This window comes from Ictalurus furcatus, chromosome 7 (genome assembly GCF_023375685.1).
Source record: "Ictalurus furcatus strain D&B chromosome 7, Billie_1.0, whole genome shotgun sequence".
In the NCBI taxonomy this organism is placed as follows: domain Eukaryota; kingdom Metazoa; phylum Chordata; class Actinopteri; order Siluriformes; family Ictaluridae; genus Ictalurus; species Ictalurus furcatus.
In genome coordinates this window covers 16394776-16417078 of record NC_071261.1, presented here as the reverse complement: position 1 = coordinate 16417078, position 22303 = coordinate 16394776, and the positions used below count along the sequence as shown (strand labels likewise).

The 22303-nt window shown below is 38.1% G+C and overlaps 1 protein-coding gene across 2 annotated transcripts; it reads left to right on the top strand.

Annotated features, from left to right (window-relative positions):
- The first annotated feature begins 569 nt into the window (after window positions 1-569).
- On the top strand, window positions 570-21659 carry trmt44 (tRNA methyltransferase 44 homolog). 2 transcript variants are annotated; one of them, XM_053628945.1, is made up of 11 exons: window positions 570-1093; window positions 1175-1289; window positions 2647-2866; window positions 3101-3169; window positions 3361-3468; window positions 3828-3899; window positions 7313-7419; window positions 9246-9429; window positions 11436-11808; window positions 17310-17426; window positions 20116-21659. In XM_053628945.1, the coding sequence occupies exons 1-11, from the start codon at window positions 763-765 to the stop codon at window positions 20340-20342; spliced, it is 1923 nt and encodes a 640-aa protein (XP_053484920.1). In that variant the 5' UTR covers window positions 570-762; the 3' UTR covers window positions 20343-21659. The 2 variants fall into 2 exon arrangements, with proteins under 2 accessions (XP_053484920.1, XP_053484921.1); XM_053628946.1 differs by lacking the exons at window positions 7313-7419; window positions 9246-9429 and having other exon boundaries at window positions 571-1093.
- Window positions 21660-22303: the final 644 nt, after the last annotated feature.

Genomic DNA, 22303 nt, shown 5'->3' with positions numbered 1-22303 from the left:
AATGGATGAAAATAATGTACATTATGACTTAACCCCAACCGCTCCCAGTGGTTCTCAAAGTGGAGTCTGTGAGCAATTTTTGTTTGTTTGTTTATTTATTTTTAATTAATTCAGTTACTTAGGTTTTTATGTAGAAATCACAACCCAAGTTTATTTATTCTTGAGTTTCTGTAGTTTTTAGCCGATCCAATCTCCCTTGATCATGTTTTATCACTTTAATCCAAACCTAAGTAACTCAAAAACATATCAATATAAACTGACAATAAAGCTACATATACTATCATCTTGTTTTGTTGGTGGAAGGTTCAGGAATAGCAAGATATACAGTATGTCTCCAATATATAGACTTATATTTAGATAAATAGATTTAAGTAATGCTAATGAAAATAAATCTATACTCGGGGAGACCTGCGTAACTTTATTTTACAGTAAAATGGATCCTTGGCTACAACAAAATTTGAGTCACTGATCTAACAAACTTCACTTGAGTTAATAGAGTAATAGAAAGACACTGAAGATGGCGTCTGGGATTTCCTCAAGGGTTAATAGAAAGGGCAAGTCGACGAAGGTATGTCAAAAAGAGTATTGTCTCCTGTGTTGAGCGTCAACAAGGACTTTTACTTTGAAACAAGTCGTTGCTGCTAGCTAGCATAACTGAACTGTAAACATGAACTACTGTAACTCGCAGCAAATTACACGTGACTTTTTAAGGATTGCAGTAAGTAACTCGCGTGTTTAGATTAAACGCGTACACACTCTGAGATGGACCTCGAGGTTAAATGCAGTCCGAAAGGCTTTTGGTCTGCGGTTGATGTTTGGATAAAGAAGCCTCATGTAGTGAATAAGCGGCTGTGCGGAGTGACAGAGACTGAATACAGAGATGTGAGCTGTGAGGAGCTCGAGCGCTGTCTCTGTAGTTTCACCGGGATTAGTCTGCGGGATTTACCGGAAATTTTACTTTTCCTGCACGCGCACACTGCACTCACGAGCCACCAGACTGTACCAACCTGGAGTGTAGGAGGGAGAACCATCATCCCTAAAGCAGGTCTACAGAGCAGTGCAGCAAAGCTTTACAAGGAGATTATTGTTAAAGGTAAAATACCACTCTGAAACTGTATGAGATTTTATGGTTTTGTTATTGTACGTTATATTAATGTAATCCTTAATCCCACAGATGTGAATGGACAAACAGTGACATTTCTGCCAATTGAAGAAAACACTGAAGGCCACATCATTCTGAGGGACAGTAATATTTATCAGATTCAGCTTCAGGGAAAAACAGATGATTCGTAAGTGACTTCTCGGACTATATTAATGAGGGTAGATACAAACACAATGCTTGGAATGGGAGAGAAATCTATTTTGAGGGAACTTAACCCCACTGATGTGAGTCACCTTCCTCCTTCAATGTTTGGGTTTCTTTCATATTACTAAGAATGTGTCCATTCAAATACAGTGTATCAATTTCAGGGCCAATACTGGCCTCAGATGCTGGATTGGATTTGAAAGATTTTCTCATCCGATCAACAGACATTTTACGCGGTGATGTATGTTATCTTGCACGTGAGTTCAGCACCTATGTCTTAAAGCGCACCAATATCACACCTCTTCTTTGAACACGAAAATATTTTGATGGTGCAAAAAAGATGTCTTTTCTGACATTAGAGCTGAGCCAGAGTCAAAGCTTTTAAAATGTCTTTTTATGACTGTTGTGTGGTCATATACAATATGTCAAACTTAATGTAAAACAAACCAAAAAACGGGCATAACAAGAGGCACCATTGAGAAAGAACTCACCCCAAATAAAAGTAAGGGGAACAGTAAGGGGGAAAGGACTTCTCCAAACTTGGTGTAATGAAACACCTCTTGAAATGCAACCTCATATTCACACTTTTACTTTATATGCGTCTTGAACAGGAACTAACACCCACATGCAAAATGTTTGTATTCTTTTGCCTGAGATGGTCCTTTTTATCCATCTCAGATGATCTGTCTTTGTTTACTACTTGGTTTCTATGATTATTTAGACATTTGCTGTAATGATCTTTCACCCTATATCAGTCATTGTGGAAGACGGGAATTAGAGGTATTCGAATCGAGATCACACTATATCAAAATCCACTTTTTCTGGCAGCCATTGCAGTTCCTTACAGGACCAATAACAACATCTATTTATGGACCATTTGGGACATAAATGGTAAGGCCAGATTGGCCATGTAAATGAACATCCACTGATGTTTCTGGACAGTCTGTGCTTACTGTTTCCCATAACATATAAAGAGAAGCTTGCAAAGAGCAGGCACAATTATTAAAAGGATACCCAAAATGTTATGATTATCTGTACAGATGTATCGAATGATTATGATAATGTTAATACGTATTTGAATTATAATATGCCTTGCAGTAAAACACCTTGTATAGTTTATTTAAAAAACACCCCAGAAACCTGTACAATCAGGGAAAACTAAAGATGAATTTTCATAGCAGAACTGTAGCTTCATGTGCACGTTAAGTCTTCCTCACTATCAGTATTGCAAACACAACTGTTACAGAAAGGATTAACAGTTGCTGTATTGTGCAGCCCTGTTATAATGTGTCTGCTGCATTATTATTAGACTGTTGACTGTATATTCCTGTTTTGCTTAGGATACTGTCTCTTCATGTCCTGAGACTTGATCAGTGGTATAGTGATGGCGTGGCCTACCCAAAACTCACCTGGCTGACTTCAGAGCTTCTCCCTAAACTAGCACGCTGGGCCACAGAGAGCAAAGCCACAGAGTTCAAGAGTACTCTGTCTCTCATTCCTGTCGAAAAGTACAGCATACTCTACCAGCAGCTGAAAAACAAATACAGAGAGCTTGTCAAGGTAAAGAATTGCTGATCAGTTTGTCATTTTGAGATTCAGAATTTATTAGTTTTCTAGCTGTACTTTTCTTAGAAATATTTTGTACCATTTAATGCTGAAAATTGTCTATATATTGACTTTTGGTTGATTGCAGGGTAGCAAAGGGCAAAAATGCTATAAGATTGTATAAGACTGCAAATGAGTTTACAGTTTAAAAAAAATATTTTGTGTACCATTAATACCACCGTGTTGTAGGTCTGGCCTGAAGTTACTGATCCTGAGAAATTTGTCTTTGAAGATGTGGCCATTGCTACATATCTTCTTGTAAGTTTAACCTCACTTTTCCCACTGTGTTGTGTTGATAAAGTTTTACATGTGTTTCCATAGCACAACATGCGGTTGGACCACTTGTATGAGTTAGACCTCATGTATAAGTTAGTAAAATATCATTTAATTTGTCATGTCCAAGTGAAGTGTTGAAAGGAAATCAACTTGTGTTCAATGTCACCATGTAGGTTTTATGGGGTGAAGAGCGAACTGAAAAAGGAATAACATCCAAACAGTCTTTTGTGGACCTTGGTTGTGGAAATGGCCTCCTTGTCCACATATTAAACAATGAAGGGGTATGTCTTCACTGTTATTTTCATTTGTTGTGGTGTTAAATTATTAAACCATGCACCATATGCCCTCAATCCAGTCTGTGAATGACCTTTGCCACTGAGGACTTCTAATCTACCAAGATTCATTCAGCATTAAAATCAATGACATGGTAGAAGCCAGGTGAAGGGGATAATGAAACCACCTAGCTTTTCGTTCACCTTTTTAATCATACGACAGATTAGAAATCCATACCCTTTACAGTCCCTTACATGCATTCACACTTGGATGCTGAAATGTAATTATATATAGGAGCCTTTATGCGTGGGGGCTGATTAGTCACTGATTTTGTTGGCTAGAGCAGTCACAAACTCTTGTTTTACAGCATCCTGGAAAGGGAATTGACATTCGCAAGCGAAAGATCTGGGACATGTATGGACCCAATACACACTTAGAGGTAAGAGACTTAAACCAGCATAGATGCTGCATTTTTATGCTTCATAAGAAAGTGACAATAGGCCTCATTTATGAACGGATATATCAACTAGGTACAAATGGATTTATTAATTTAAACAGGCATTTGCACAAGAAATCAAAAAATCCAGTTAGTTTGAAAAAATGTTTGTATCCTATGAAAGCTCATGAGAGCGTATCAATTAATGATTAAGCTAACTCAGTAATGTGATGCTCGATTGAAAACAACAACAGCTGATGACAGAAACATTGTGAGAGCTGTGAAGAAAAACCAAAAAACAACAGTCAGTGACATCACCAACCACCTTCACAGTTCAGGGGTGAAGGTATCACAATCCACCATTTGAAGAAGACTTTGAGAGAAGAACTATAGAGGCTGTACCACAAGATGCAAACCACTCAGCACTGGTAATAATCAGAAAGTCAGTTCGGAATTTGCAAAGAAATACAAACGTGAGCCACAAAAGTTCTGGGACCAAGATTAACCTCTACTGAAGTGATGGAAAGGTCAAAGTGTGGAGAAAGAAAGCATCTGTCCATTCCAATAGTTTTGGAGGGAACTGTAGGGTAGCCGCTAGATGTCTCTTATTTTTCAATCCATCTCCAAATCTTTAAAGCTGATTGTCTGGCTCATCTGTTAGATACTGTAATAGTCTACAACACAAATATGAACTGGCTGGAAGCTCATACATTAAATCACCATAATGTGTGTTTGCCATAAAAAGATGTGAATTTTTAAAAGTGAAAAGGCATTGTCATAAAAACTATTTTGAATATGTTTAATTGTTTCATTGTTAGTATTGGCTTTCTGTGAAAAAAAAAAAATGTAAGACTTAAGAATGAAAATGGTCACTGAAGTGATGCAAAAAAAGGGAAAAACTGCCATTAAATGCTTATCAAGTGGAGCATATTAGGAAGCTGCAAGAGCTCTGCTGTTGAAGGTTTCATTGACAAAGACGGATAAGATGCTTGTAGATGCTGTGGCTAGCCTCACAAGAGGGAAGGCACTCATTAGTCTTCACCCACTCAGAACTGCTGGCGAGTCCTTCAATGATGAGTATTGGCCACGACTCATTTTCAGAACATAGAGAATAAAGCAACAAAATGTCTCCAAGATTTCAAGAGAAAAACATATTTTTAGCGAAAGGCCACATTTTTATTATAAGAGGTTTAGAGATGTAACCATTTCTCAGAATACTCCCATTATACTGGTCTGGCCTTGAGATATTGTCATTTTTAAAATCCTAACCTTGTCACTCAGGCAATATGCCTCATATAATACATAGGCAAGGAATTCAGTTTCAGATATTTAACAGTGATTGTTTAACAGTTTTACAGTTCTATACATTTACTAGCCCTTGCCAAGGTTTTTTTTTTTTTTAATATCAAATTTTCTGTAAATTTTGTGCTAACCCTTAAATGCCCCAGCTTATTATTCGGTTATTTCTGTTAAAGCATATTATTCAGTACCTAGTGAATTATTTAGTAATTACAATAAAGAAATGGGAACAGTTTTGTATTTACAACACTGGGGAATGTTAAGTCTGTGTCCTGTAAGGTTAAAGAATTTAAATGTATAATTAAATATATTAAAGCATTTATTTTTAAATGAGACTGTGGTCCAACATTAGAGAGGTTATGTGTCAAAACTGAGAAATGGTCGTGTATGTCATATCATACTCTATGTGGCCAAAAGTTTGTGGACACCTGATCAATTCCCCAAAAATCCCATTTCCAGATTTAGCCCCCCTTTGCTGTTATAATAACCTCCACTCTTTTGAGAAGACTTTCCAGTGGATTTTGAAGGGGGCTGTGGGGATTTGTTCATTCAGCCCCAAGAGCATTAGTGCAGTCAGTCACTGATCTTGGGTGAGGATGCCTGGGGTGTAGTCAGTATTCAAGTTCATATCAAAGGTGTTCAGAGGGGTTGAGGTCAGTTCTCTGTGCTGGACACTCAAGTTTCTCCACACCAATCTTGGCATACCATGTCTTCATGGACTTTGCTTTATGCACAGGGGCATTGTCATGCTGGAACAAATTTGGGGACTCTTAGTTCCAGTGAAGGGAAATTGTACACTACAGCATACAAAGGCATTTTAGATAATTGTGTGCTTCCAACTGTGTGGTGACAGTTCAGGGAAGGCTGTGATGGTCAGGTGTCCACATACTTTTGCCATATAGTGTATTTCTTCACAGTGTTAAAATGCAATTCAGACCAGACCTTGGCTCATCATAAAAATATCATAAAGCTATCGTAAAAATTAAATGGCTAAACACAACCAGTGATAATCATAATGGCAGAATAGGATTTTTTTTTCATTATTACTATAATACTGTGAGTAACTAACACTTTTGCTACTTAATCCACATAAAATTAAATAGTCAAATTATACAATAGGATTAAATTGTACTTTACCTTATATGGGGATGTGTCTTCCACAGACCTTGTAAGCTGGGACGTGTAAAAGCTTGATATTAAATATATCCTTCTTAAATATTAGTTCTTTTGTAGGGTTCTCCAGCCATACCTTAATTATGTCATTCTTTGGCCACTTTATTCCCTGAGAACCATTTTCTTTAATGTATTCTCCTCATTAGAAAAACAAGACCGAGCTGGATTATTTATAATGTTTTTCTTTGAAAGGAAGCACAGAGTTTATTCAGTTCTGGGGCTGATGGGAATTGATGGGCTTTTAGGGTGAGCACCCATGTACCGGTGGAGTCCCTGCAGTGCTGAAACATTATTAAAAGATTTGGTGTGTCCATCATCACTGAGGCATGCTGGGAGGAAAATGGGATGTCCATAAAAGTGGTTTTGCTCTTCAGTTTAGTTAAATGATGCGACATATACATATTTATGGGTGTTGCTTGTATGAGCAATGTTTCTTGTGGTTTTTAAACAATTGAGGCACTGAGTTTTGTGGCAATTGTCTTAAATTATAAATGTGACAATGGCTTGATGTTTTTACTTTTCCGTCTCTGTAAGATGATCAGATGATCATTAACAAGGAATAGGTTAGAAGTCCAGTAGCTCAGGAGTAGGAGGATTCTGCATTATGGAACAGTCTTTTTTTTTTTTCCCTCTCTCATCACTTCCTATTAACCATCTGAAACAGATGTATCTACACCATCATATATTTAGCACTTGGAAAAAAAAAAAAGAGAAATTATATATTTAATAGCACTCATTATGAACACAGCATGAAATTTTAACGCACCATTTTTACTAAAAATTGTTGAAGCCTTTCACCATGTGAAACTCCAACTGTGATCATTCAAGCACATCAGCTTTGTCCTTTTCCATTTTCAGCATGAGACGAGGCTCAGTGACTCTCAGTGTCATTACACCTTTAGCCACTGATAATGAAATGCACCGGCCACTCTCGTCTATTTCAGGAAAAGGCAATCACGCCCAGCGCTGCGTTCCTCTTCCCTGAGACGAACTGGCTGATTGGAAACCACTCCGATGAGCTCACGCCATGGATCCCCGTTATAGCAGCCAGGCAAGTCATCAGCTGGCAATTTAGTAAGAATGCTAAAGTGCCACCTGATCTCCACTAAATGCATGTGAAGGGGTATGAGCACTTTGCTGGTCCATGGTTGTTTAAGAGCCATTGTCATGACTTTTAAAGGTCAGACATTTTTCAGAACCAGAGTCAGGTTAACAAACAAACAGTTGTCATGATGTGGGAAAGCATCTTAAAAATGACCTTAATGTAACTGAGAAGGTCATTGTGAATTAATCCACTAGGTTTGCAGGGAAAATGGAAGAGCAGTGTTGGTATACATGTACAGCCTGGGAAAATCCTTCACATCGTCAAATTTAGTCATTTTCTTCTTTATATAGTTGTATAGATTTTCCTGAACTGAAATATATTTCCCTTTAGCATGTACCTCAATCAAAGGTTATAACATTTTTAAAATCTTGTTAGTCCCAAAAAGTGAAAAGGGAGAAATTTTTCATTTAAAGATTCTATTCCGACTCCACTGAAAGACGCCCTGCCTACTTGTACATTTACAACCTTATCTAAACGGTGTTATAACAAAATCTTTAAAACTTGCAAGTTTACAATGGGAAATGAGCTCTCACTTTGATTATAAGCATCATCCGCATCAGTCTCTGCCTCATCACCTGAGGTAAACGTCACTTGCAGCATTTAAACACGAGCCTCGTCATTATCTCTTTACTCGAACAATCTCTGTTCACTCTAAAAATTTATTCACTCAGTTTTGTTCTGTTGACTAAATTGCTTGTCTTTTTAAAAATATTTTAAACCTTTTGTCCTGTGTCATCTGTTCAGTGTGCATAAATGCATTTTTTTCCCCTTGCTGTTCAGCAACTTGATCAAATAATGAGGAAATCACACTTGGCTGGCCAGGTTTTAATCTTTAAGCACAGTGACTGCATTTACTGCTGTGTTTTTAAACTGGCATCTAACCCATGTACATTTATGGCATTTGGCAGATGCCCTTATCCACGGCAACTTATATTTGTCTCATTTATACAACTGAGCTGCTGAGGGTTATGGGGCTTGTCCCAGCAGTCTTACCCATTGAGCTACCACTGCACACTACCCAACATGATCTATGCAGGCAGCTAGCAAAGGCTAGGTAATAAATAAAAACATTTACGTGTCATTTTTGTTAATTTTTTCTTAAAGTAGTGATATATAATATATATTATTGGCAGACAAATAAAATTTAGGTCAAAACCTGAATATTTGCCTTTTTTAATTTTTAATTTTGCTGGGTTCCAGAATTCATCTCTGATGATAGTCGACAGATTTTCCCAATCCACTACACATACCGTATATGAAGTATGAGCAGAAAGTGTACTACATGTTTCAGTATGATATGTTTGACATGTGAAATGTTTGGCTCATCAGGAGCATTAACTAACATATGGTACATTGTTCATGATCTTTTTCTAGCTTTGGGTGGGTTAAACACTAGGTGGAGATCTTTAGCTTAGCGCATGAGTCATATCTTGGCACTTGTTATTGTGTGAAGCTTGGCAGTATATGAGGAACCAGATTCAGAATATGTTAATCGTTTTTTCTTTAACCATTATATCAATTGCAATATATTTTTCTCTGTTTTATAGGATCATACATGATCTATATAGCGCTAGATGCATCTTGATGGATTGTACTTTAGAAGTTGTTTTGAAATAATGTGACTTTTTGCAGCATACTCAAATTTTTCAAAACCTGTTTATCTTCGGCTCAGCACACAGCTGCAAGGCCTTAGATATAGAAAACCAAATGTTTTCTGTACTTTGAGATATTATTCAAAGAGTTGTCATGTGTCCACAATTTTCTATGCATAGATCAGCCTACTACTGCCGCTTCTTTGTGCTCCCTTGCTGCTTCTTTGACTTCTGTGGGAAGTACCAGCGCCGACAGTGTAAGAAGTCTCAGTACAGGGAGTATGTAGACTTCATCAGTGAGGTCAGTGCAGCATGTGGCTTCCAAACAGATGAAGATTGTCTGAGGATTCCTTCCACCAAGCGGGTATGGTATCCCCCCCGCCCCCCCCCAACAAATTATTCTTTCAAGTATTTTATTATCTTACAAGCTTTTATTTATCTAATAATTCTCTCTTGGTAAGGTAGGAGATTTCTTTGAAAGAAATGTGATCTTATTGAAATAAATATAATAAACCTTATAAAATGAATAGTTTCAGTTAAAAAATATCTGAATGGCTGAGCCATGTTTGAAGCTGTTCTAAAATCCTTGATATACTGTATACACACGTGTGACCACATCATCATAATTTAATTCAACTGATGTGCTTTAAGACTTTTTAAACCAAAAAAAAACATTACAACCATTGTTCTATCCATTCTGTCCAAATGAAATATTTTATTGGGGCATGGTGGTGTAGTGGCTTAGCACATTTGCCTTACACCTCTGTGGTTGGGGGCTCAAATCCCGCCTCCACAGCGTGCGTGGAGCTTGCATGTTCTCCCTGTGCTTCGGGGGTTTCCTCCGTGTACTCGTTTGTTCCTCTAGTACAAAGACATGCACTGTAGGCTGATTAAAATTTTCAAATTGTCCATAGTGTGTGTGAGTGTCCCCCACCTTGTGCTCTGAGTTCCCCGGGATAGGCTCCAGGCTCCCCTTTGACCCTAGAGATAAGCAGTACAGAAAATGGATGGATGGATGGTTTATTGAACACTGGATTTTATCATACTGTTTTTGTCTCCATTTTACAAAAGCAATAAACCACACGACGGTATGCATTGCAGTAATTTTATCACGGGTAACAATGCAAAGTGGAGTGTTTAAAGCCCACTTACTTTGGCGAACATGTCTTACACCGTACATACTCACCGACCTGCTCATCTATGCAATTATTCAGACAGCAACACAATGCATAAAATCATGCAGACCCAGCTTCAGTTAATGTTCACATCAAACATCAGATTGTGGGGAAAAAACTTGATATCAGTGACTCAATGTGTCATGGTTGTTGCTTCCAGCTGGATTGAGTATTTTAGAAACTGCTGGGAGTTTCACACACAACAGTCTCTAGAGCTTACACCAAATGGAGTGAAAAACATTGAGCAGACTGCTTTGAGCTGACAGGAATGCTGTGGTAACTTAAATAACTTCTTTTTCTTCTTCTTATTTTTTTTTTTACAACCGTGGTGAGCAGAAAAGCACCTCCATGCAAACAATACAGCAAATGCAGAAGCAGATACAGCCGAAATACCAGTCTTCAGCTGCCCACTTTTGATGAGCCTGTGCTCACTGTAGCCGCATATTACTGTTCTTGTCTGACTTGATATGGATCAGCTGTGCTCTTATGCTGTTGTAGCCCATCCACCTCAAGGATCGACATTTTGTGTGTTCTGAGATGGTTTTCTGATCAGCACAGTTATAAACAGTGATTACTTGAAGCTTCCTGTCAGCTCAAACCAGTCTGGCCATTCTCCTCTGTCATCAAAAAGACATTTCCACCTGCAGAACTGCCACTCATTGGATGTTTCTGTGTTTTAAACTCTAAAGACTGTTGTGTGTCAAAATCTCAGGAGGATCAACAGTTTTTGAAATACCTGTCTGGCACCAACAGTCATGCCACCATGGTCAATTTTTCCCCCATTCTGAGGTTTGGTGTGAACATTAAATGAAACACTTGACCTGTATCTGCATATCTTTATGCATTACGCTGCTGCTACATGATTGGCTCATTGGATAATTGCATGAATGTGTAGGTGTACAGAGATTCATAATAAAGTGGTTGGTGAGTGTAGCTGTATAAGTTGACAAGTAATAAACTGCAGTATTCAGTCATTTTACCCCTCAATTGTACATGCATGCAGTTTCTTTTTAGGTCATAATTTGAACCTATGTGCTTGTGTACCATTTGAAAATACTACCAGATTGTTGTACCACATTAGACTCCACTGGTGGTGCTTAAAACAAGTAACTTACTGTGGCAAGACAAACAGCACTTGCTGGAAAACAAAGTCCAAAATCTCATAGTGTTGCGTCATGCTTTTCTTTTTTTGCAGGTCTGCCTAATTGGGAAGAGTAGGAGTTATGAGCAGGCTCAGGAAGATTTAGCAGAAGTGAAAAGAACAGATTACATTAGGGGACGGCAGGCCTTAATCAACAACTCGGCAGTTGTCACTCAGAAAGAACACAGTGGACCTCATCATCATGGAGATGGACAGGAGATGGCCAAAGCAGGATGCGACTGGGGAAACGGCTTTCAGCCGAGGGAGAAGATCGAGACAGTCAGAAACTGTGCAGCTCTCCCTAGAGACTTTGTAGATGGTGTCGTCTTGAAGGTGGCGATGACCTTGTTGGGACTCCCTGGAGAGAAAACGGAGGAGGAGGAAGAGAACGAGATTGGAAAGGAGAGAATTAGATGGAATGCAGGAGGTAAGAAGAGCATGGCATTTCTTTTACTGTGAGATGTGAGTCATAGGTTTTACACAGTGGTTTAAAGGTAATGACTGCATTAGTTAAGGAGCTGCGAAAAAGAAGATATAATGAGGGTAGCTGAGTGAGGAGGTGGAATTTTTCAAACGTCTTGAACATGTATTCAATTTATTGTGTAAGGCAGTGAATTAGTGTCATAAAAGCACAATTGCAAAATTATGGAAGCTTTTTTAAGAAAAGGAAGATTATGAAAAAAGCTAGGTTCATTAGTGTTTATTATCGTGAAGACGATTTATTTGAAGTGCTTCATCAGTTCCATTTCATGATCATGAAATCTCTTTTAGCTTTCTATTTTATAGCATAGCTTTTTCAGCATCATATAACGCAGTCCAGCCACACTGATTTGCTACAGTTGAAATTTAAAGTGACCTGGATGACTGAAAACAGTCATTCTGTTGATAAAGTTAATTCATTTGAATAACGCTAGCTATATAAAGCAAGGCCAAAATGTGACAACAGAGTAAGTTCCCCGGTCTTGGACATCCTGTTTTGGATGCACACTTGGAGCACACAAATGTTCTCCATCATCACATTTATTTAATTACAGCCTGCACTGAGTGCTTAAACTAGTGAACCACATTTAAAAGCTTTATGTACAAACACATTTGAGACTGTTTTGGTGAACATCCATCCACACAGACAGTAACCTGAGCTCAGGATTGAATGGTGAAAGTGGAGCTGTGAAATGGCAAAATTACCTGCTGTCCCACCATACTGAGGTTATTATTTAACTTTTTTATTTTAATATTTTTATTTGTTTATTTATTTTTAACATTGGAATGATTTGCATAAAGCTCATGTGTATTGGCAGTAATATTGGGTAGGGATGTCTTAAGAGCAATTATAGCACATTTTTAATCACAATATTTGGACTTAAGTTGACTTCTAAGATGTTTCAGATGTTAATTCTCAGTGGCTTTATAGATACTGGCCCAGAACTTAAGAAGCTGGACTGTGCACTCCCACAAGCGACAACAGTTGTAGTCACTACACACGCCCACAAGAGACTTACTGTGACACACGTGCCTTGTTCATTAAGCATTGTTTTCTGTCTAGCTGACTATGTTGTAATTATAAAGTTTGGGATGTTGGCAAACTGCAACAGAAAAGCAAAGCTTGATTACACTTTTCAAACCGTTTGACTTCTCTAGCACTTAAAAACTACACCGATGGTCACTCTCGTATATACACTTTCTTTCACTTTGGATGCTTTCCTTTTCTTCATTTATTGCTGTTATAGCTGTTTTGTAGTGTAAGCTGATGTGTAACAGTTGATCCAGAAGTTTTGCTATAAACATTAACTTCCGTGAGATAAATGAATAAATTTGCTATAATGGTAATCACATACTTTGTCAACTTAGTGCTTCACTTGCTGGTTACAGAGCCTATCACAGTCACAGAGAGCTGTTTGCGATAATATGGAGCATATATCAGCATGTGTAGACAAATGCAGTATAATTAAATTATGGAAGGAAAAATATGATCAGTTTATCTTGAATTATGTGGTTTATATTGCTACCATTACCTATCATAAAAGAGCTGTACAATGCATTTTGCCTGTCAGGGTTAATTCCTGTGTGCAAAATGTATAGCGTTAATGACAATGAAGTATTCTCTCTTGATAAATGTGGCAGAATATCAACAAAAATTTAATTTTGTCTGATTTACAGTAAAGCTGAATAATAAATTCACATATCAGTGCCATGAAGCTGGAGGCATTATGTAGTTAATACAGTTACACTGGACATCCAGTTATGTAACCTGAAGCCGTGGTTAAAAGGAGGATGGCATTATGTGAACATAAACACAAACAGTGAGACTCCTTTCAGCTTCTTGCTCCACTCAGCCATAAATCCCCATTTGTAGTGTGTGCTCTAAAGGGCAGCTCTAAATGGGCTATTGATATTGTATTAGCACTGCAGATATTGTGGTGTCTGGCGTCAGGAATTCGAGGCCATTGTCTCCTGGATTAAATTATGCAGTGTATACAGCAATCCAGCATACTTAGTAGAACCTTCCCTTTATCCTTCTTTCAGATAGCTTTGACGGTGCAGGAATTCAGAATGCTGAAACATCACATAACATGTCAAAACAGGGTTTTGTTCTGGGAGGCAAGTTTCACTGAAATGTCACACAGAGTCAGTAGGTGTGCTGACCTCCTGGACATCATTATAGAAGAGTCGACTGTAGAGACACTATGGGGAAACTGTTTTGGATTCCCCACTGACATTCAGTATGTCACCGTAAGAAGCCTTGGGGTTCCTGCTGATAATAGTTGGGTTGGCCAGTTGATGTGGAAGAGAATTCTGCAGTACAACAACAGTCTCTTCAGTTAATGAGTGGGTCTTGTTACTATGGTAACAAGTCCTCAGCCCAGACCGGAAACTACCTTGTTTGTAATGTCTATTTGAGCCATTAGGAATCTCTGTCTGATCCTGGTACTAGATTTACCTGTTAGGGTTGTCTGGAAATAAAAATTATTTCAGCAGTCAGTTTGTGTAAGGGTGACTTTTTTTCCCCCCAAAATGTAGTAAAGTCCTTTAAGGCTAAAGGGTGCATTATATACAAGTCCTTGCGAAAGTATTCACCCCCTTAGTGTTTTTTCAGTTTTACTGCATTTCAACCTGGAATTAAAACAAATTTTACAAAATCGTCCAAATTGGTGAAGTGGAATGAAAAAAAAAAAAAACCTTGTTAACAAAATATAAAAGTGCATATGTATTCACCCCCTTTTCTATGAAACCCCTTAATAAGATCTGGTCCAAGCAATTAACTTCAAAAGTCACATAATTAGTTGATTATGGTCCACCTGTGTGGACACATGAGGTGACATCATGGACAGTGTCGCACCGCTAAGCAAGCAACATGAAGACCCAGGAGTTCTCCAAACAGGGAAGAGACAAAGTTGTGGAGAAGTATAGATCATTGTTTGGTATAAAAAATAATCCCAAACTTTGAAAATCCCACAGAGCACCATTAAATAACCATCAATAACAAAATGATATGATTACAAAATGATATGAATATGGCACAGATTTTCCATAGATTTGGGCCAAGATGCATCACGTCATCACAACATGCCATGTGACATCATAACACACATTCAACCAATACCCCCTTCGATTCACGTGCGTCAAACATAAGTATAGCTAAAAGGTCTCATTTCCCAACAAACATCACTGTGAAATACCGTGCAAAACACTGTCGTGCAATTGCAATTTCATCAATTCAAGTAGTTTTCTGCAAAAAAGCACAAAAATCTTTGCAAATTATATTACCAATTTTGAAAAAAGTCTTAGCAAAACCAAGCGTTTTTGGCCGCAACAATCACAAAAAAACTCTGCGAAATCCTGTACAGACTTTGCAGAGATCCACAGCGGAGATGGGAGTATCTGTCCATAGGACCACTTTAAGCCATACACTCCACGCCTTATGGAAGAGTGGGCAGAAAAAAGCAATTGCTTAAAGAAAAAAAATAAGAAAAACACATTTGGAGTTCACCAAACTGAATGTGGCAGACTCCCCAAACACATGGGAGTAGGTTCTTTGGTCAGATGAGACTAAAATGTAACTTTTTGCCCATCATGGGAAATGCTGTGTGTGGCACAAACCCAACACTTCCCATCACCCTGAGCACACCATTCGTACAGTGAAGCATGGTGGTGGAAGCATCATGCTGTGGGGATGCTTTTCATCAGCAGGGACTGGAAAACTGATCAGGATTGAAGGAACGATGGCTGGCACTAAATACAGGGCAATTCTTTTTCACTTATATTTTTATTTCAGCTCAAACAACCAATCTCCAGTTTCATTTCTAGTGAACATTTCTGCTGAATATTACTGCTGAACATTTCTGCTGATCATGTCTGCTGAACATTCCTGCTGAACATTCGTGCTGAACATTACTTTTTTTCTCCCTTCCCTTTCCCAAATATTTCATTGAGAAGAAAAAACAAACCAAGCACCACATAGCAGAAATCGTTCAGTTTTTTTTTTTCTTTTTATACTAACAAAGGAAAACGAAAGGGCAATTCTTGAGGAAAACCTGTTTCAGTCTGCCAGAGATTTGAGACTGGGACGGAGGTTTACCTTCCAGCAGGACAATGACCCTAAACATACTGCTAATATGAATATTAGAAATAAATCTAAGCATACTGCTACACTGGAGTGGTTTAAAGGGATATATTTAAATGTGTTGGAACAGCCTAGTCAAAGCCCAGACATTAATCCAATTGAGAATCTGTGGCATGACTTGAAGATTGCTGTTCACCAACCCAACCCATCTAACTTGACGGAGCTGGAGCAGTTTTGCTTTGAAGAATGGGCCAAAATCTCAGTGGCTAGAGCTAATAAAGACATACCCCAAGAGAATTACAGCTGTAATTGCAGCAATTTGTGGCTCTACAAAGTAGTGACTTTGGGGAGGGCTCTGTAAAGTTGGAGTTTGTGAAGGCTGACAATGGCAAAATGGCAAAATGGCCACTGGGATATGGGGCAAGTTAATGCATTTTGGTAAACATAACAGATTTGGAGTGGATTTGAATATAGTCACTTTAGCAGGCCCAGACTTTTGGTGCTTTTGCTGCTAGATTTTCCCCTCAGTTTCCCCTCATGGCAACGCATGTGAAGTCAAGAGCCAAATACGTTGAGAGAAGGCATGAGAAAGGTGTTAAACAGGTGTTTGATTAGGTTTTTTTTTTTCTTGTTGCCTCTCTTGGTGTACATTTAATTAATGTTAATTTAGAGTTGTACCACACCGCTGTTTCATTCTGAATTCACATTGGTCAGAAGGTGTTGATTTATTTTCTATAACAGCAGCTGTTGCATTAGTGCTAGTGCTTATTCAAGTCACAGGTTTATGTTGATGCACTTATTTTAATATTATTTGTATAGTAGCAGACTTGTATGGCAGGTGCACCACATCATCTAGAATTAATAATAAACAGATTTAAAAACATGCAATATTGGATATGGTGAAGCTTACTGTAAGCAAGATGTTTAACATTTCAGAAGTATCTTGGGTGGCCGCAGTGGGACAGTCTTCATGATGGAGGATTTTGTTTTTGTTTTGCTGGGTTTTTAAAAATTATTTTAAACTTCAAGAGAAAGAAAAAAGGGAAGCTGGTGAGGGAATGAGGGGAGTTTAGATCTTATATAAACTAAGTGATAACAAGGATTAACTCGTCTCACAGATGTTCTACAACATTAAATGTAACTTTGAACAGATAAAAAGAATGATGTGTTGTTAATTGTTAAATATAAAAAACAAATTGGTGTGGTATAAAAGGAATAAAACTTCACGCCATTTTCCCATAACAGCATGCACAGCACTTTGTTATTGCTTACTTTTTGCTCATTATTCATTTTGTGTACAATTTTGGCAAATGTGTACAATTCCTTTTTGTACTCATCTGTTTTCTACCCATCTATCCATCCATCAGGCTCTCTCTCAGTCCGTGAGGTAGCTGAGCTACTGGACCAGTCCACATTACAGACACTGAAGAAGGAGTGCGGAGGACTACAGACTCTGCTGAAAAACAACCATCAAGTGTTCAGAGGTATTTGGCCATTTTCCCAAATATGCATTTAGCTTCTGCTGTTTGGTTATGATTGATTTCGACAGACGTTTCTTTGAGTCGTTCTGTAAAAGCGCAAATGTATAAAAACCGAGGCATTTTGGTGGGAATAAATTAATTAATTGGATAATAGTTGAAGAATGATTCATTTAGATTAAAAAAAAAATCTGTGCTGCATATAGTGTATAATGTATCATTTCTGAAGGATCTGTCCAAACTGATACGAACAAGTCAGCTCTAAAATCTGATGTTTGAGCGGACTAATACAGAACACTCAACTCATCCTTAAAATCATAAAAATAACTTGAAGGACTGTCTGGAAGACAATAAAATGGAATTCAGCGGCTCAGTTATTGCATAACAAAAATGCCAGACAAATTTGATTTACCAAGAAATTGAATATCTATCAAAAGGTAACATTTACAGGAATATTCTCACAAAGAGGTATCTGCTGGCCTCGTTTATCTCTAACTACAGGCCAAAAGTATGGAAGCAACACTACCTTTGTTTAAAATTTTTTATAATAAATAGAAAAACCATGCAAAATTTATTTTTTAGGTGGTAACAGAAGTAAAATGTGTAAGGACAAAATGTTTTCACAGTAGTATAATACGTACTTGATTTGCCTTTGCTCAGTTTCTGTTTATTTAAATCTCCTCCTTTAGAATGACGTATCACATTTAAATGCTCCTGAAGGCTTAATTCACTGAATGATGTGTTAAATTACAATGATGTTTCTATACAAATAGTCAAATCATTAACTAAAGTACTATTCAGACAGGACAAGATTTCCAGACGTGTTAAGTAATGTTGCAGGAAGACATCTGTAATGATTAACATTACAATTCACTAAATGCATGCTACATACACATTTTAATACAAATTGATTGTTTCGACCTTTTTTTCATGGGTTGTTGTTGTTGCTGAAAACTTGATTAGTAAGTCACGTGACCGTAACATGTCTGTAGTGCTAGGAACTCAATAACATACCTAAAACCCTGAGAAGTATTGCTTCTTTGACAAGTCCTTTATTTTATTGTTTGCCATTTTAAACCCAGCCAACACTAGGTTTCGTTTTGGTTATGGCAAGAGATGATAGAAAAGAGCAAAAGCTTCCTCTTGTCTCTTGTCTTAATAATCAAGAAAAAGCACAAAGCCTGTTTTCTCACAGGATATTATGGAATCTTTACATTAATGCAGTCATTACACTTTTTTTTCCCCTCTCTCTTTTCTACCCAAACAATGGGCCATTTAATATGGTTATTTTCTCAGTCTTGGGTAGTTTTTGGGTCGTTTTGTGTAACCTCACTGCTGGGTTAGTGGCTGGGTCATTTTCACTGACAGTTGAATCGATCTGCCCCTCCCACACCCTGACTTGGGTCAAATCTACTCAGTGCTGACCGTTTGAATTCGCCTCAGGTGGAGGTGGTGGTGTTCACACTGACACTGTTAGATTTACTTGGAGAAACATGGTTCGTATCAATATTTTTATCCACAAAACCATTACTGTACACTAGAAAAAGCAAAAATGTGTGATAACAGTCCGGTTTACATGATATTAAATGCACCACTCTATGTAGTGGTGGCTTGGCGGTTAAGGCTCTGGGTTACTGATCGGAAGGTCAGGGGTTCAAGCCCCAGCACTGCCAAGCTGCCACTGTTGGGCCCTTAACCCTCTGCTCCAGGGGAGCTGTATCATGGCTGACCCCATCCTGACGTGCTGGAGTATGCGAAGAAATGAATTTCACTGTGCTGTAATGTATATGTGATCAATAAAGACTTATTTATTCATTATCTTCGTTAGCTTTGGCTTACTTGTTTGTAATGCCCACTGGATCGCAAGTTGGTTACTAAAAGTCTCCTTTGATCAAAATCTGACATTTTCGTATTAAATATATAACTCATTTTAGTCATTTACTAAAGTCTATATATAAACACCACTTTAGCAGTTCTAGCAATACATTTTTGAACACCACCTTGTGTATAAATAAAGCAGATACCATGTTGACATATTTGTTATTAATGTGGTATATTTGACATTTTCAAAGGGTAAAACTAACCCTGAAAATATTAACCCATTTATGAAATAAAATGAATTCAGCATTTTTGTAAAAATGAAACCAGCCTTTGGGTCGAAAAACAGCCCATTTGTTGGGTTAAAATTAACAACCCAGCTTGATGGGTTAATTTAACTCAAAATGTGTTCTGTCCTATATTTACCCAGCCGTGGGGCTAAAAAATAACCCAATTTGGGTCGTTTTTAACCCAGTGTTTTTAGAGTGTTTAAAAAAATTTTTAGAGTGTACATAGTCTTTTCTATATATTACTTTCTTCTGGATGGATTTCTTCTGGTCATTTTCTAGAATAAAATACGGCATATTCTTTCCAGATGCATGCATGACATGACTGATTCAAGCGGGACTAAAATCCCAGGGGGAAAAAACTAGTCTTTAAAACTGAATGTTTTTTAACATATGAGGGTGCATACATGAATGCATACCATTTTAGACAAAAATGCTTTTGTTAGCCTAGATATCAGTAAGCATGTTTCAAAAAGCTTTCACTTAATCATCCATTTTTTTACATTTTCAGTGCTTGCTTAAGTATCCTTGGCCTGTAATGTAGCTCTGTTTCAGTGTGAGCTCACACTGTGTTTTTCTCTTCTTCACAGTGCAAGGTGGAAAGGTTCACATGCGTGACTGGCGCACTCAGGGCACTCAGACTGCCCTGAATCGTAAATCCCAAATCTCAGGAGCATTAAAAACTCGGCTCTGCTGGTTCCACACTCACCACCCTGATGGATGCCCACTGTCCAGCAAAGACTGCGTTTTTGCCCATGGAACTGATAACCTCCGACCCTCAACACGCCCCCTGAAAAAGCACAGTAGCTCACCATGATCGATGCACAGAACTTTTGTATATTCAAACATGGATTGAAACTCCATGAAGACTCGCAGTGGTTTTGTTTTTAACCTTTAGCTTAAAGGAGAATTCAGAACAATTCTCGGCTTTGGAAATTTGTCTTCTCTGTGTGTAAGTTATCGATACTGTCTTGGCTTTTTATTTTTTGCTGTTGTTTGTATAGCAACAGATCAAACTGAATTTCTTCTTTAAAAATAATAACATTTAAACACATGAACTCAGTAATGACCACACAATACAACTCTTGCTTTTTGAAGGGATTTACCCCATTGGGACATAAAAACCTTTGTGTATGTGCCTGGGGTACCATGTGCTAAATGTTAAAGGCATAAATAATTTGCCATGCGGTGTGGGGGGCAGGTTATTGTCCCGCTTCTCAAATGTCACTGGACAGGATGTCTATGCTCTATACAATAAACTGAGGCTCCAGGGTTTATTATTGATGGTGAGGTGTAAAAATCAATTTAATTTACTTTCATTTTAAAAGTAAAGGGACATGTGAGAATAGCAATAGTGCTCAAGTTGCTTCTTGGGAGTTAATTTAAAATGGGAAATCTTCCTAGAAATGTTATTAGGTTTCAGGAAGAACGTGGTGCTGCCTTTTCACCATTCGCCTGAATTTTTCTTGTAATATGACCTACTTATTTCACCCCATAAAGATGAACCTTATTTCCTTTATGCAGTCTACTAAAGTAATGCTAATTAGATATTAATTACTCATAATTGATGGAAGTTCATTCCTGTAGTTTGGGTCATTGTATATGATTTTTTTGTGGAGGAAAACCTATTGAATGTTTCATAAAATGAATCTTGATCTGTAACAGAAACGTCGCTCGGTGATGCGCTCTCTCTCTCTCTCCCTCTCTCTGTCTCTCTCTCTGCCTCTCTCTCTGCCTCTCTCTCTGCTTCTCTCTCTGCCTTTGCCCTGGTGAGAATAATAAGTCAAAAAGGCAGCCTGCTGTTTCTTACTCGTATGGAAGAAGCTTGGCACAACTTTGAACAGGATCCTCTGGGACCATGCTAATGAAGGCACACAGTCCTGTAGCAGGCGGTAGATTCAAAAAGCATCACAGGTTCTTTTCATCTTGACTGGGTGCTTAATAAGTCTGCAGTGTTGGGGTGGGAAGTGTGAAGTAGCCCTGTAACCATCTTCTCTCTCTCTCTCTCGAAGTACACATACTAAGTCACAGAGCAGACCTTTCTGTGAGAAACACATTTGACTAATTGAGCCATTTTTGCAGTCAAAATAAATGTGGTCTAAAGGAAAGCATGAAGTAACTGTGATGTGTGTGTGTGTGTGTGTGTGTGTGTGTGTGTGTGTGTGTGTGTGTGTGTGTATACACCTCACACCATAAGACCCACTTGCTAACATTAATAATCTGGGCTCTTGGTCTCTATATAGTCATCAAACAATAGAGAATCATGAACTGTATAAAAAATAAATATGACATAACTGCCCTTAATCTGACATTTGTCACAAAAACAACAGATATGACCTCTGATGCGGTGGATCATGTAGTCTATATTGTATCAAAGGCAGAACACCTTTTCCTTGAAGAACAGCAGGCACGTTTCCCCAAGCTTGAGTAATGACAGGAGGAGAAATGGCCAGCTGTGGCTGAGTCTGGGCCAGTGGGAAGGATTTGGAATTAAATTGAGCCTGCTTCTGCCTCCACCAAATATTACACACTAATCTGAGGTCTATGTTCTCTCAGTGCATGTAGCAAAAGTAAGAAAGATGCTGTCCTGTGATTATCAGAAGGAATCTTAATCTCAATATATATGCCATCTCATCCAAGGTGCCATCACAGCTTAGTGCATATAGTGTGATTTAAGAACAGCACAGATTTATATTGTGAAATGAGAGGGAGGAAAAACATGAGGGAGTTAAAGTTACAACACAGTGGAGAAGTTGAGATCATAACTGGCTGTGTGTG

Bases quoted from the DNA above. Each gene is read 5' to 3' on its own strand.
- trmt44 (XM_053628945.1), top strand. From the start codon at position 763: ATGGACCTCGAGGTTAAATGCAGTCCGAAAGGCTTTTGGTCTGCGGTT. The intron at 7,420-9,245 runs GCAAGTCATCAG...TTCTATGCATAG, and splicing joins ATCCCCGTTATAGCAGCCAG to ATCAGCCTACTACTGCCGCT. The intron at 9,430-11,435 runs GTATGGTATCCC...CTTTTTTTGCAG, and splicing joins GGATTCCTTCCACCAAGCGG to GTCTGCCTAATTGGGAAGAG.